Source organism: Cynoglossus semilaevis, chromosome 14 (genome assembly GCF_000523025.1).
Source record: "Cynoglossus semilaevis isolate Cse_v1.0 chromosome 14, Cse_v1.0, whole genome shotgun sequence".
In the NCBI taxonomy this organism is placed as follows: Eukaryota; Metazoa; Chordata; class Actinopteri; order Pleuronectiformes; family Cynoglossidae; genus Cynoglossus; species Cynoglossus semilaevis.
Genome location: NC_024320.1, coordinates 357314 through 371770, shown reverse-complemented (window position 1 = coordinate 371770; position 14457 = coordinate 357314). Strand labels below are relative to the sequence as shown.

The 14457-nt window shown below is 41.6% G+C and overlaps 2 protein-coding genes across 2 annotated transcripts in view; one reads left to right on the top strand and one right to left on the bottom strand.

Annotated features, from left to right (window-relative positions):
* Positions 1-13050, top strand: part of tprn (taperin) — a 23948-nt gene extending 10898 nt beyond the window's left edge. The window contains exons 3-5 of the mRNA XM_025062387.1: positions 7811-8015; positions 8752-8879; positions 9000-13050. Coding sequence (XP_024918155.1) covers positions 7811-8015; positions 8752-8879; positions 9000-9062 — 396 coding nt within the window. The 3' untranslated portion in view covers positions 9063-13050. The remainder of the gene's footprint in view (positions 1-7810; positions 8016-8751; positions 8880-8999) is intronic.
* A 444-nt stretch (positions 13051-13494) lies between these two features.
* ssna1 (Sjogren syndrome nuclear autoantigen 1) overlaps positions 13495-14457 on the bottom strand; it is a 2229-nt gene continuing 1266 nt past the window's right edge. The window contains exon 3 of the mRNA XM_008324283.3: positions 13495-13703. Within this exon, the coding sequence (XP_008322505.1) occupies positions 13611-13703 (93 nt within the window). The 3' untranslated portion in view covers positions 13495-13610. The remainder of the gene's footprint in view (positions 13704-14457) is intronic.

The following is a 14457-nucleotide window of genomic DNA, read 5'->3' as shown; positions in this document are numbered from 1 at the left end:
ACAAAAATGACACATTACAGTACCAGTCTTGAGTTTTATTTTTCAGATTTGGTCATTTTCACTTCAGTTTTATTTTTCAGATTTGGTCATTTTTCACTTCAAGCACTTTCCTTACAGGACAAAAAAAAAACAACAAAGAAATTCCTTAGAAAGTCTAAATCTGCCTCTAATTCAGGTTTAAATGTGTGTTTTGTTCATCAACATTTATATGAACCCATTTAAGGAGACAGAAGTAGACCACCAGTGTCCCGGTGACCTAAAAAATGGTGACTTTCTCTATGGACTTTGGTTAGCGGTGGACTTGTGTTCCTTAATAAAATGTTATCTGCCTGGTGATTTGCCTTTCAACACAGGACGGACCTCAGTCTGTAAACGTTTTGTGGGTCGTTGTTTAGTTTCTGACTCATATCACCCTTTTTTTTTTTTCCCCCTTCTTTTGTTGACCTGCCATAAGGAATGTTGTTTAGAGCTAGTGTCTAGAACACAGTTCCGTTTATTTAACTCTGTGACCCAGAGTTAATACCACAAACTGTAACCCTCGTTGTCTGGTACGGTTTCGGTTTCTCTGTGATTACTGTGCATTATAAATAAGTTTGGACGTCTTCTTAGTGTCGTCGTCAGTTCACTGCTCTCCTCTGTGCTTTCAGCTTCTTTTCTTTGACTTTTTTTTTAAATGTCAACCCGGCGGCCGCTTTAAAAATACCTCGGACCTAAACGTCTAAAGTTCTGTGGGTTGGACAGGAAGGAGACACAGCTACATTTTACACAGTGGTGCCTGCAGGGCTCCAGGTGTGAAAGTCCATTGTGTTTAATTATTTACTGTCTCTCAGACGTTATCCTTCTCTGCCTCCTACACTTCCTGGAAGCAACCGCCAGCCTTCACTTTTTCAAAGCGTTTAACAACGAACAGACAGTTTAACCTTGTCGCTTATCTGAGCATCTGATCTTCAATCTAACTCTGGCTAATACTGACCCCAAGACCAGCGGTTGGAAATGTTTGTCCGGCGTCACGCCATCATGACGTCGGTGGAAGTTCCAGGAAGCTGGTCTTGTGATGACTGCTGTCTGCGGGAAAACCAAAACCCAACAACTTTTACTGGTAGCAGGGATTTTTGCATATGCACCCGTCAGCCTGTTGGTCAACCTACGGGATACTGGTTTTGCAGGCGATTGTTTTGTGTGTCAGAGAACAGGAGAAAAGACTGAAACTCAACCTAGGAAAAAAAAACATGTCATTAGCTTAGAAACCCTTACATTGAGCCACGAACAGCTCACAATCAGTAACACAAGTAAGGTTAACTGTGAGGGGGAAACACAGGTGTGCATCGTCCAGCTGGTTGGTTGAACATTTTAACCAACCAGAATCATTACTAGTGCGTTGGACATAATCAGTCAACACTAACCCTAGTTTGAACCAACCAGAACCATTCGCTCCTTCACCCGGACCTGAGAACAAGGTTCTGACCTGAAAGGACAAGGATTATACAGTAAACCCTTGTTTTTCGCGGGGGTTACGTTCCAGAAAGAACCCGTGATAGGCAAAATCCGTGAAGTAGAAATCTTTATTTTTTTTTTTACAATTAAATACTCAGAAAAAGAAGAGAAAGAACGAACGAACCATTTTACAGTCTCAACCATTTGTTTCACAAATAAAGTAAAATAAAAGTACTTTAGAAACGTTTCAACAAATAACTTCTGTAATGTACTGTCAAATAATAATTTTAATCATCAACGTGAACAGAAGGCTTCAAATTGCGGAGATTAGCACCGCCCACCGTGAACGGGAGAAAATTAAAAATGATGTTTTTTTTCTTCCTTCTTTATGGAACGAACGGAAGATTCATTAATTCCATAATGCCGACCTACAGCCGCCTAGCTTTTACCTTCATTTAGCATGCCCAATAGTTTTACTTTATCACCGATAGACAGCATCTTCCGCTGCCTTTTGGTCCCTACCGCAGGTACTTTTGCCGGTCCAGAGCGTTTTGTCGACATTATGGGGTTTGATAAACTCGAAATTGAAAGAGAATTTGCACGTACGTAATGTCAATTTGGCAAGCTGTTTTACGTACGTGTACATATTAAACCGCAACGTTATTGGCGCACAGGTGGAGAAGAAGCGGAGTGACTTTTTAGCCAATCAGAATGCACAATGCACAATGCACGATGAAAATCCGTGAAGTAGCGAAACCGTGAAAAGTAAACCGCGTTATAGCAAGGGATCACTGTACTAGAATAGTGTGGACGGTGCCATGCTCAGAGCACCTCAGTGGTCAACTTGACAGCTGGTGGACTCGAACCTGAAGCCTTTCCAGACCCAAGTCCGCTTCCTTTACCACTGAGGACACACAAAAACTTTCATTCTTAAAGAGTTAGGAAGACCTGAGAAAACAACCTGACAGTAATGCTTTTTAAGATCTAACTTAATGCCTCCTGAAACACAACACACACTCTCTCTCTCTCTCTCTCTCTCTCTTTCTCTCTCTCTCTCACTCTCACTCTCACTCTCTCTCACGCACACACATTCCCCAGTGCAACCCCAGCAAAGTTTGTGTAATTAGAATTCAGCCAGCAAAGACCCACTATCAAAGTCATGTTTAATTCAGAGGGAGAGAGAGAGAGAGAGAGAGAGAGGGAGGGAGGGTGGGAGAGAGGGAGAGAAGGGAACGGAAGGAGAGAGAGAGAGAGACAGACAGCGAGAGAGAGAGAGTGCTTGTTCCTGGTATTTTTGTACTTGTGGGGACACGTTGTCCTTGTGGGGACATTTTGCTGGTCCCCGCTGAGTCAAAAAGGGGTCGGATAAGATTAACATTAAGATTTAGCATTATTTAGATTTAGAAGAGGGTGTTGTCATTTCAAATTCCGTCTAAGGGATAGGATCTCAGTTAGTTCAGGGTTAGGATTAGGAATACATTTGTAATGGTTAAGGTTAGGGTCAGGGGTCAGGGGTTAGGGATTATGCATTATGGCAATGTTGTGTTGTCTTTTCCCCGACTCTCTAACCTCCCGCCCTGTTTCCTCCCACCACCTCTCTTTACAGATGTCCACAGTCTTCTATCTTTGTCTTTTTCTTATTTGGTTCTGATGCAAATTTTATTCAAAAAAAAAAAAAACTCCACCTGATCCACCAGTGGTTCTTCGCCAGCTCTGAACCTTGCAAAATGTTTCACGCCTTCACTCTTGTATCGCACTGGATCACACTGTTATTTCCGACTTTCCTTCCTAATGTGTTTTAAATGTATAAAATGCAAGAGAGTCTGTATCTTTTTTCTTTTTTTTTTTATCTGTCCATCTCTGAACCACGCTGCTGCCTCTCTGACCGTCTGTCTCCACCTCCAACTATCCCGTTTCTCCTCCGTCACATAACCATGGTGCCTGTTGCCGAGGCAACGCCAGCCATTCTATCCTGTCACACACACACAAACGCACAGACGTACACGTACACACCCACTGACTCGGTGATGTCAGAGCCGATGTTGTCGATTTTATTTTGGGCGCAGGGCGGTTTTTATGACACAAATGTTGAGCGGATATAAAACACGGATGACGTTGTTACAACTGTTCACGTAGGCCATAGTCAGATTAGGATTAACATTTTTGTTCTCATGGACGATGGATTCATTGGTAGCTTATGAATGAGTTTTTACAGACTTTGGTCACATTCCTTCTGCTCTTTTATGTGTATTTTTTTTTATCATCACTTAGCTGTTGCTAAGTGATGATACATTTTTTAAATGTATCCTCTTTTTAAAAGAGATTAAAAATGTTGAATTCATATCTATTTATAACTGAATATACTTTATTCTGGTAATGGATGTCTGGATGCCTTTTTTTTCTTTCTCTGTTGCTCCTTATCTCAGTCCTTGTGTTCTCAGTCCTCAAGGTCCGAGTTAAACATCTGTCGATTTATTGGTGGAAGAACCTTATGGAGAGCGCCTCGTGGTGGAGGAGTGGTTAGTGCTCTTGCCTTACAGTAGAATCAACACGGTACTGGTACTGGAGTGGTTAGTTCTCTTGCCTTACAGTAGAATCAACACTGTACTGGTTCAGCCCCTGTCAGAGTGTGATCCTACTTTAACCCATTGACTGCTGTGATTGATGATAACAACCTTGGTCATATTTTCTTCAAACTCTACGAAGTAATAACCTCTCAACACAGCAGTGTGCAGAAGTGCTTTTTTGTTAAAACCTCAGGTTCTTGGCCCGAAAAAGAAAGAGAAAAAAAAAAAAAAAAGACAGTGATGCTACGTTGTTCTGCTGTTTATGAAAAACAGTTCTAGTTGTCCCCAAAAACAATTCTGAACTTCTGAAATGAAGCTTGTCTGTTTGGTTCTGGAGTCGAAAGTCTTAAATATCTACTAAAACAGTTTTCAGCCGGTGAAGTGTTACCGTGGAAACAGGAAGTCTGAACTCATAAAACTAGACCCCACCCTGTAATAGGTCTCATTCTTTAAGCGAAGGATTTCATTATTAAAAATATTTATAATCTCATACCAACATACTTTAGATGTGACTGTATAGATCAAAGTCTCTCTCTCTCTGTGTGTGTGTGTGTGTGTCTGTTTTATATGTACAACCAGACTTTATCGTCTCCTTTGTTCTGATTGTTAGTTTCCAGACACGCCTCAACACTCTTAGCTGAAAGTTCATTAGTGACACCCTGAACTCTCCCCAGAATTCCAGTGTTTGTGTTCCTGTGCTCCACCCTGCCGGTCTCACCTTTCAAACACACACTGATTCATTAATGTGTGTGAGTTGGTTGTCTTATCAGCACGAAGTCTCTCCAGGACGGAGGACATATTTAAACCTTTCACCCAAGGCAGGTCACTTGCAGGGCTGTGGCACCATCTTATCAATGTCACACACACACATACATATATACACACACGTCTACAAATAACTTACTATTACAGCAGTGACTCACACACTCTCTGGACGTGGCAGTGTAAACACACATGATTTTAGCATTTAGCATCAGGAGCAGCTCGTGCAGCAAACACCACCTACGCTGCTGGAGCGGTTCCTCCGCTCTCCCCGCTGTGTTGTTTTACTTGTCGTAATGTTTCTTCGTGATTCCTTTTGGGACGCAGCATTTACATTTTCAAAATGAGTCATTTTCTAGACTGCGTCATGTGTTCGACTGAGCCGTTTACGAGAATAAGTCATTTGCTAGACTAAGTCATTTAGAAGCCTTGGTAATTTATTCGACTAAGTCGTTTACTAGAGTGAGTCATTTGCTACACTAATTCATTTCCTAGTGTCTTGGTGGCGATTATTTTTTTATTTATTTATGTAGTCTTTGTGGTTAGTTTCCTCCTGTAATGTGTATTAATAAACCTTAGAACAAGTGATTTTTTGCACCAGATGTGGTTTAGAAACACATTACGCGAAACAGCCAAGAAACTATCTAGCATTCCTGGATCCCTCGTCATTATAACTGTTCAGTGATGATTTTGAAAGCCCTTTGTGAAAGCTCGAAAGACGACATTTAAGACTGATACCTTAGCCCAGGTAACCACGATCCATTAGCAAACAGTGGCGTAACTCGCTGTCTTGGGGAATGTGTGTTCGCCTTCTGTCATCCAATGCTCCAATCCACGCAGCTCGCAATTTAACTTTGAACGCCCTGTTAACACCAGTATTTAGCGGTTGGAATTCTTTAGTTAATCCACCCGGAATGATGGCAAGCCCCGAATTAGTTTGCTTCACTTGGGTTTTGACAATATCGGTGCGATGGGCGCGCATGAAGTCGCAGATCAATAGGGACGAAGATTTGTGGAAAAGCGTAGTGACCTAAGTTGGACAAAGGAGGGCGCTGTTGTTGTTGTTGTTGTTCGCCCCTCCAGAGTCAGGAGGTTGTCACTATTTTTGTTCTGGATGGTCCGTATTGTTGTTTTGACGCTGTTCCGTGCGGATATACATAAGGCGCACCGGGTTATAAGGTGCGCTGTCAATTTTTGAGAAAGGATTTAAAGTGCGCCTTATAGTCCGAAAAATACGGTTACTTAAAAATATGTTCATCTAAAGTCCACAAAACTGATCTGATCTGACCTCCACACTGCCATCTGACAGAAAACTATCAAAGAAAAAATACAACCCCGAAACCTGACTGTTGTTATCACTGTTCTGTTGTGAGTCACAATTCTCACTCACACATTTTATCACTGGTTATCAAATGCCATTAAACTTGGATGTGAGCAGACAGTAGAGATAAGTTGAAGGATGAAGTTCCAGCAAGTCAGCAAATTTCAAACGTCCTCTGAACTTTGACCTTCAGTGTTCAGGACAGAAACTCAAGACAGAGAATCTGGGAGTGGTTGCCATTACTTTTGGTTTCTAAATCTGTGGTATCAAAGTTTATTATTATTGCCTGCGTACTTATTGCTTCAAATAAGTACTCTGACCTCCGACTCTGAGGTCACTGGGTCGTCTTGGCTCCAGGCTTGAACTGCCCTTGATTTTTTTTTTTTTTTTTGCCAGTCAACTTTTCTGAATGTGACAAACTGGACTTGAATGTGTGAAGTGGTGTCGACTGAGTTGTGCGCTTGTCTCTGTAGCCTTGTGATGGAGATTAGCACCGATTTAAATCAGGGCCTCCTGAGTGGATGGCGACAGGTACAGTTTGTTAAGAGTAGTCAGCTGACACAGCGTGGACAACATATGGTGTGTGTGTGTGTGTGTGTGTGTGTGTGCGCACATAGGCAAACAAGAGGCCACAGCGAAAGACATGACTATTAAAGTTCCAGAAATAAACAGTGAAAAGTCTTTGACGATTCTAGTTCCTGTGCTGACACGTCATTTCCTGTCGACAATTGTTGTTGATAATAAAGAGAAATGAGCCTCTGTAGAAGTCAGACTCACTTGATTCTTCATCTTCGTCATCACCTCGGTCGTAGATTACAACGCAGCTTCTTGTTTCTGGTCTTCACTCATAGACATTTTGTGACATTTTGTCCCACATCGTTCCATTCAAATCTGAATGGAACAATGTGGGACAGGTCCGTGGGTTTCTGCCTCCGCTCCAGTGACTAAGATGGAACCTTTTTAGAACAAGGAACCAAGGACAGGCGGATGATGGTTTAACAGCCTCATCTCTGTAGACCAGTAAAGGAGCACTAAGCCGTAAAAGTCCAGGTGAATCAATGACAGGCTCCGGGGTTTCTCCTCTTCTCACCTTCAAAGAGAAACTGAACCGTTGTATAAAGATGCAGACCAGCAGTGTGACAAACAGAAGGTTTCATCATGCAGGTATCAGGAATTACTGCTGCCCTGTAATGGTTTACTGTCTATGGTCACTGGTCAGACTGTTCGCAGTGTGTGGTCCAATAACCAAGTTTCGTGTTTTGTTTACAAAGAGCTGCTCCACTCCAGCCTTTAAACCAAACCCATTCACCAGTTTATGGTTTTCAAGGTTTTGCTGCATCGTGTCCATCAAGGCTTCAGTGCAGGAGAAGCGTGAGGTCAAAAAGTCAAACAATTAGATGTTTGTAATTAGAGATAATTATGATAATTATGTATGACTACAGTTTTTGTAGTACGGCAGCCGTCCGACCCTGAAGTCAGCAAATGAAGATTAAGAGAATGAGTAAAAAAAAAAAATCCATAATTAAAACAGTGAAAGAATAAAGAACTGAATAGATCTGATACATGTTCTTTAACCAAATTTAGGCTGCATTACCATCACTTAGCCAGCAGGGACATTTCGCAGTTGTAGACTGTGTATGCATTCAGGTTAAAACCATCAGTTCGATATGGATGGTCCCGAGAGGTGACAGATGATAATGAATTGCACGTGTTGCCTCTGTCCCAGCTGAAGATCTCCTTCAACGAGTCCAGTCTCCACAGTACGTACGAGTACCCATCGGAGAGCAGCGTGTGGGACAGCAGCGAGGAGGACGAGGAGGACAGACAAGCCGACGCGACAGTTGCTGATGACCAGCCCAGCATGGTTGGACGCATACACATCCCTCGGGCCAATTATTCCAGCTCGTCCACACACACGACCAATAGCAACGGTGAGATGATGATCACGTGAAAACATTTCTGGGGCATGACGGAAAATAATTGAGAACCACTGCAGTAGAGCTTGATTCCTGGCCACAGGGTGGCGATCTCAAGCATGACTTCTTCCAGGAATGGGGTCTGAAAACCACATTTAAATTAACTTTCGTAAGTTCGTCAATAAAAAAAAAAAATTAAAATTTTATTTTTTATTTATTTTCAGTTGCTTTTTCTTTGATTATTGAACTGTTATGGTTGGCCATTTAACAATAGAAAACAAAGAGTTGTGCTTACAGTTTGCACAGTAGTACTGTACATAATTTATAGAAATAAACAGTACTTTTTTTCTGAAATACGTGGATTTTCTTGTATTGAACATCTGACGCTGATTTGGCGCTCCAATCAAATGACAGGGTCAGTTGTGGCCCTCAGTTCATTTAACGTTGAACCGTAGGATGTTACGATGCTAACACGAGTCACGTCATCAATGGCTGCCCAGAAAGTTTTAAACAGTACTTTACATTCTTCACAGAAAATGAATTAAACAATATGTACATGTCAAAAAAAAAAAAAAAAAATCAGACAGTGATCAGATCGTTAATTTACAATCTCTGTGGTGTGTTGAGGCTGACCTCTGCTGGACAGACGCGGCAAATATCACAGTGACCATTCTACACTCAGTATTTTTATTTAGTGTATACTAAAATATCCACAATTCACCCAAACGTTTTGTATGTGTTTGTTTTTCAGATCTTTCCAGCTACATTCCCAAGCATTCCGTGGACTTCAGTGCCTGGCAGGAGCACAAAAATGAGACAGAGAGAGTTCACCAGGAAGAGGCTGCTGCTCAGCAGACACACATGACAGAGGAAGTGATGGTATGAGGGAGGGAGGGAGGGAGGGAAGGAAGGGGGGAGATCTTCACTTCATCCACAGTCATCCTTACGTACAGCTGTAACCAGTTCAAACCTGTTGTGTTTTCTCTCCCACTCTCTCAGCTGACGCCCGCAGACGGTTCCTCTCTCTCTGACTACAGCAGTGAACCTGCTCTTTACTTCTGATCAAACGGACCAATCAGAAGACCGGATCCCAGCCCCGCCTGCACCTGTACACTCCCTCATCTCTTAAGCACATCCACCGTGTCTGCTGAGACAGGACATTTATTGTTGTTATTATTATTATTATTTAGTTTTTAAGTTTTTTTTTTAAAGGCTGATATCCTGCCATGATGCAACAACGACGCCATGTTTTCAACATCTGCACGTCACACCAAAACTGTTGTTGTCATTTTCGAGGTGGCTGGATTGTTCCACCTTTTCCTCTTTTTTTTTTTTCCTTTTTCTTTTTTTTTTTTTCCTCCTGACAAAAGGAAGCAGCTGGACTGTGTTTTCTTTCTGACGTCCTGGACAGTTGATCTGTCGGCCTTCCCTCCTCCCTCTCTGACCTCCCTTTCTCCCTCACCCCTTCTCCGTTTTCCACCCTCATCAGTAAGACAAAGACCACATCATCCCACTCAAGAGAAGTATTCTTGTTTGTTTGTCCATTTCCAGACAGCTGTCTACTTAACTCTGCATCGGCCGGGCATCACTGCTCTTTGAAGGACCACAGTCTGGTGTTGATATCACCACCACCGTAACGCTGAGTTTAGTGTAACTCTGGACATTTGGACCTGTCCACCGCAAACCACAGACTCACAGCGAACACTTGAAATTGAAAAAGGTTCAAGAGTGCCACGATTTTTGTCTTTTTCAAAATAGTTGTTTGTGCATGTTTTGATTTTCTCCCATCGGTCTCCGCCACTGTTGGGCTTGTAAGGCCCAGGTCTGACTTTCCATGTTCTGTGTCCACGGAAGGATGTCCTTAATTCCCTCATCTGCTGATTTCGATTACGATTATGGATTAGACGCAATGTGGAAGCCACGGAATTAACTCTGTAAATGAAGAAAGCAAACATCAAGTTGTGTTGCCAGGAAAAGATGGGGAAATGGAAACACAATATTTTATGCTGTCGTGAAATATTGTTGCCAAGAGTTTCTATTGTTTGGACTCGTCCTCTTGCCCTTTGACTGACTATCGGTTTGACTATCGACTTTCAACAATTTGCGGCAAATGTACCCCCGAAAGGCCTGCGATATGCGTCTGTACCTGAATTTCCATCAAACTTCTTTGATCTCTCTACACATACCTTTAAATGTCAACATTTCATATGGCAGAATTCCATCGTGATCCTTCTGGAGAATCGTTTGTCTGGATATTAACGTGACTAAAAAGCCAACTGGTACTGATTTCTTTGAGGTGCACGCGAGTGCTATCCCATTAGTCATCAACTACAGGATAGAAAGCTTTTTTTTTTTTTTTTTTTACCAACAGTGACCGTGTTTAATCTGTTGGGATTTCAGATGCTATTTCAGCTCCAGGTGATTCAGTGAAACTAAAACTCTTCTCTGCAGTGCGTGTAAAAACAAAACATGTGTACCCGTGTCAATGGTACGAAGACTGTGGAACTTTAGGACACAGTGCCGTCGTTCTCTATTCTGATCAATGAGTGAATGAATTATTAGTGAGATTAACACCATCCAATCTGACAGCCCCAGTTTTTCAACCCACTGTAAAATTCTTAAGAACATGATGACATCAGTCTACCTCATCACCAACTGCATTTTTTTTTTTTTGCAGCCACTGTCCTATCAGTGAACTTCCAGTGGTTGACAACATTGTTGTCATTGACTTTGGAGAGTCTGACCTGGGCTTCTTTCTGCTTTTTCATTTGTGTAAATCTGTACATCTATGCTGTACTGACGCTGCTGGAGGGATTTATCAGTGAGCAAACATGGACACATTTCCATCTTTGTTGAAACTGAGAGTAAAGATGCACAAACACACGCCTCAGACGAGGGACGTCCGCTTGATCTGTAGCAATTCCGATCAAAAAAAAAGCTTGAAAAGTGACCTTGGCCAATAACGTCTGTTTTAACGTCTATTTTTGTTGCAGCGTCGCCTGGAGAACGCTCTTCTGTATTCCCAAGGTTTATCCAGCTGTCGGACACTTTCTTTTGGCTTGTTCTGTATTTATTTCTGCTGCATGTCTGAGACCTGCTCCCTGTACAAAATCCAGAAGTGTGTAAAATGATTTATTTTCCTTTTGTTTTTCCTGTCGGACCTCATGTACTTTAACATTCCACAAAGAAGCAAGTCAACGAAAGTGATTAAGTTCATTTCAGATGTGGCATGTTTGCGACAGTGAATGTAAGAATGTGTGTGTTGTGTCTGGACGGGAATGGTGATCTTTTTTTTTTTTTTTTTTTTTTTTTTTTATGAAGTTTGTAGTTCTCAGTTCACCAAGTTTCCAGATGATTTTTTTTTTTTTAAGACTAAATGCCAACTGACAAAAGTGAAGCTGTCAAAGGGCCTCGTTTCACTCCCACTGTTGAACCTGCAAACAGTATTGTTGTACAGTCCTCACTGTGATTCACCATTTGTCATTTAGAACCAGCTTTTCTTTTAGAGTTGATCTGCAGTTTTGAAAAAAAATTCTGTCGACAGTTAGATTAAGCCGATGAGACGTGAGTTTGTTTCTGTCTGTATTGACTGTTTGAACCAAGTTCGGGTTCAGTATGACCAACTTTATTACTGTTCATACAATCACTGCCTATATGGGTGACTTGTCGTTTCATCTTTTAACCACATGGTGGCAGTGTTAAATCTATTGCTGCACTAAACCTTGGTAGGAGCCAGCTTTAAGCACAACCAATTGTATCATTTGGAGTTGAGGGAGGGAGGGGGGGGGGGGTGCTAGCTTGAATTGTTCAACATTCCGATTCCCAATGCTAGTCATTTTTAACTGTAAATTTTCATGTGGCAGAGTGGTTGGTGTCGGAAAGGCTCCTCTTTCGTTTTTACTTTCTGGTCTGACCTGGTGTCATTGTCCGACTGGAGTGTTGTTTTGGGCAGTAAACATTAGCAGAACCAATCAGTTGGAACATGTTTTATATTCTCTGTCTAAGCAGGTTCTGTCCCTTGGAAAAAAAAAAGATTTGTACTAACATTGGAGTGTGTAGGTTTTACCACCAGGTCTGATCTTCTCAGACCTCTGTTTCTTCAGCTCGGATTTGGAGGAGGAAGAAAAACCACTGTTTTAAAACCACTGACTATTCAGATGTTATGTTGACCTGTTGAATGAAATGATCTATGCTGTACAACTGTCTGCCTGTCTGTCTGTCTGTGAATGCCATGTTTCTGTCTGTTTTTCCCCCCCCCCCGTTGCCACTGTATCTAAAGTCCTGACATCGTGTCATGGGCCTCACCACTGTGAAAAGGTCCAAACTTCATGTTGTTTAAACTGAAATACCTGTAGCAATTGAGATTGTGTGTTCAATACACAGTGGTTGGTTCTGGTGGTACAACGATCTTCCAGAACATACATTGACCAATGAACTGCGTTGATGTAATGTTAGCTCATGCCAAGTTCCATTCCGAAACCTTGAAACTACTGTTGACAAAAAGATGAATTAATGAAAATACTTGGTTTCAAAAATGGTCCTGGTCCTGGTCCTCTGGGACTGATATGCGCTTTTGATGTTCATCTTTTTAAGATTTTCTTCTGCAGGGTTATACTAAGAGTCCACTGGTGTGGAAGAAATCCTTTCATGGTTCCACTTCTAGAGCACAGTTCTACTACAGTTCCTGATTTGTGCCACTTCATTTGAAATTTTTTTAGCACTGAGTGGATGGAGTTTTTTCCTGTTTGGTCAGCACATAGCTACAGTGCCACAGCCAGAATCCAAATCAGCAACCCTCCAATTACAAGTCCACTAAGCCACGGATTATCAGCTGAAAACTGTTGCTGTAGCTTCCGAATGCATCTGTGGTTCGATCATCAGTCTACTACGGTCTGAGAGTCAAATCGCTGTCACGTGACACACCTGTAGATCCATCTATGGCCTCCAAAAATGTTACCCTTGACCAAGAAACAAACCCCCAAGAGGATCCAATCTTCCTCACGCTTCGTTGAATCGTGACAAACTATCCATCTGTCCCGCATCCCACAAACAAGTGCTTGTTTCTCCACATCTTTCAGAACCAGACAAGGTTCTGAATCAACGTGACCATATATCCTTTTAAGGCCAAACCCAAATCCTAGGACTGACCCTAAAATCAGGACTGGACCTACAGAGAGTCTCTTGAAATTTTAAGGATCCTACAATATTGGTCTTAAGGAAAACGTCCTCACAAACTCCAGCGTTATCCAACTGAGCAGCTTGCGTCAGTCACTCTGTAGTGGTTCTCCGGTCTAAGCTCGGTTTATTTCTATGGTGTCTTTTCTTCTGGTCTGTAAATGTTATTGTCGACAGTTTTTTGGGGGGTAAAAAAAAGAAAAGACTAAAGTGATATCATGACTTGTACAAACGAAGCTCAATAAATAGACTTGAATAAACCAAATTGGCTTCTCCGAAGGTGAGTTTCATGACGTAAAACGACGATTTTAGACTTGTCTGTGAAAGTAAAACACTTTAATTTTAAGTCCTGACAATTAAACACATCCAACACACATAAATAGAATGGACTGTATAAAAAGTGCTGAAGTCCAAACAGACCACCTCTGTTCATAGTTAATGCTCCTTCCTGCGAACGTCTGTAACTTTACTCAGGTTTCCTGTCTGCTGTTTCAGGACACTGAGCAGAGACTGAGAACTTTCCAGGATCTGCAGAGAGAACAAAAATCACACTTAAACCAAAAGGGTCTACGAGATCTGAAAACTGTTGTGTAGCCCTGAAGGTGAAGCTGCTGTGTGTGCAGTAAACATCATCGTCATTAGGACAGGGAGGAGGCCTCCGCTGAAACTGTTGGTTTTTAATCACTGCACCTCGGGAGTGTGTTTGTTGTGAAACTCAGGAAGTGCTAAGGTAGCATGGTGTTAGCGTAGTTAATTACTACCAAAAACATGACACATTCCTAAATTCAATCCCACCGTCAGACAAAAAGAATTCGGGACAATACAACACCCCTCCTTGCTGACGCCGTTTATGCCATATATATTATAGCAGGGGTGTCCACACTTTTTCGGCATGATAGCTGCTTTTCAAATGACCCGGGTAAAGTGATCTATAGTGAAACTATATATGTATAAATATATATTTACTACTTTCATTAAATCGCTGTAGTTGTATGGCACAATACTGTCTAACGCAATACTTCTATGGTCCTTACTTTTGTAAAAATAGAATTAAATCTATCAATGTTAATTTATATAATAATTTTTCTTTAAACTCCCTTTGAGATCTACTGGTAGATCCCGATCCACCTTTTGGGCACCCCTGTATTATAGCTTTTGTTTTGCGAATTATAACCTCTTCATTTGTTTCCATTTTCCCTTTCTATACATGTATTTGGTTTACTGTTAGCTAGTTTTGAAACATAGTTCAAGCAATATGGTTAACCTGAGTTATATTTTTAGC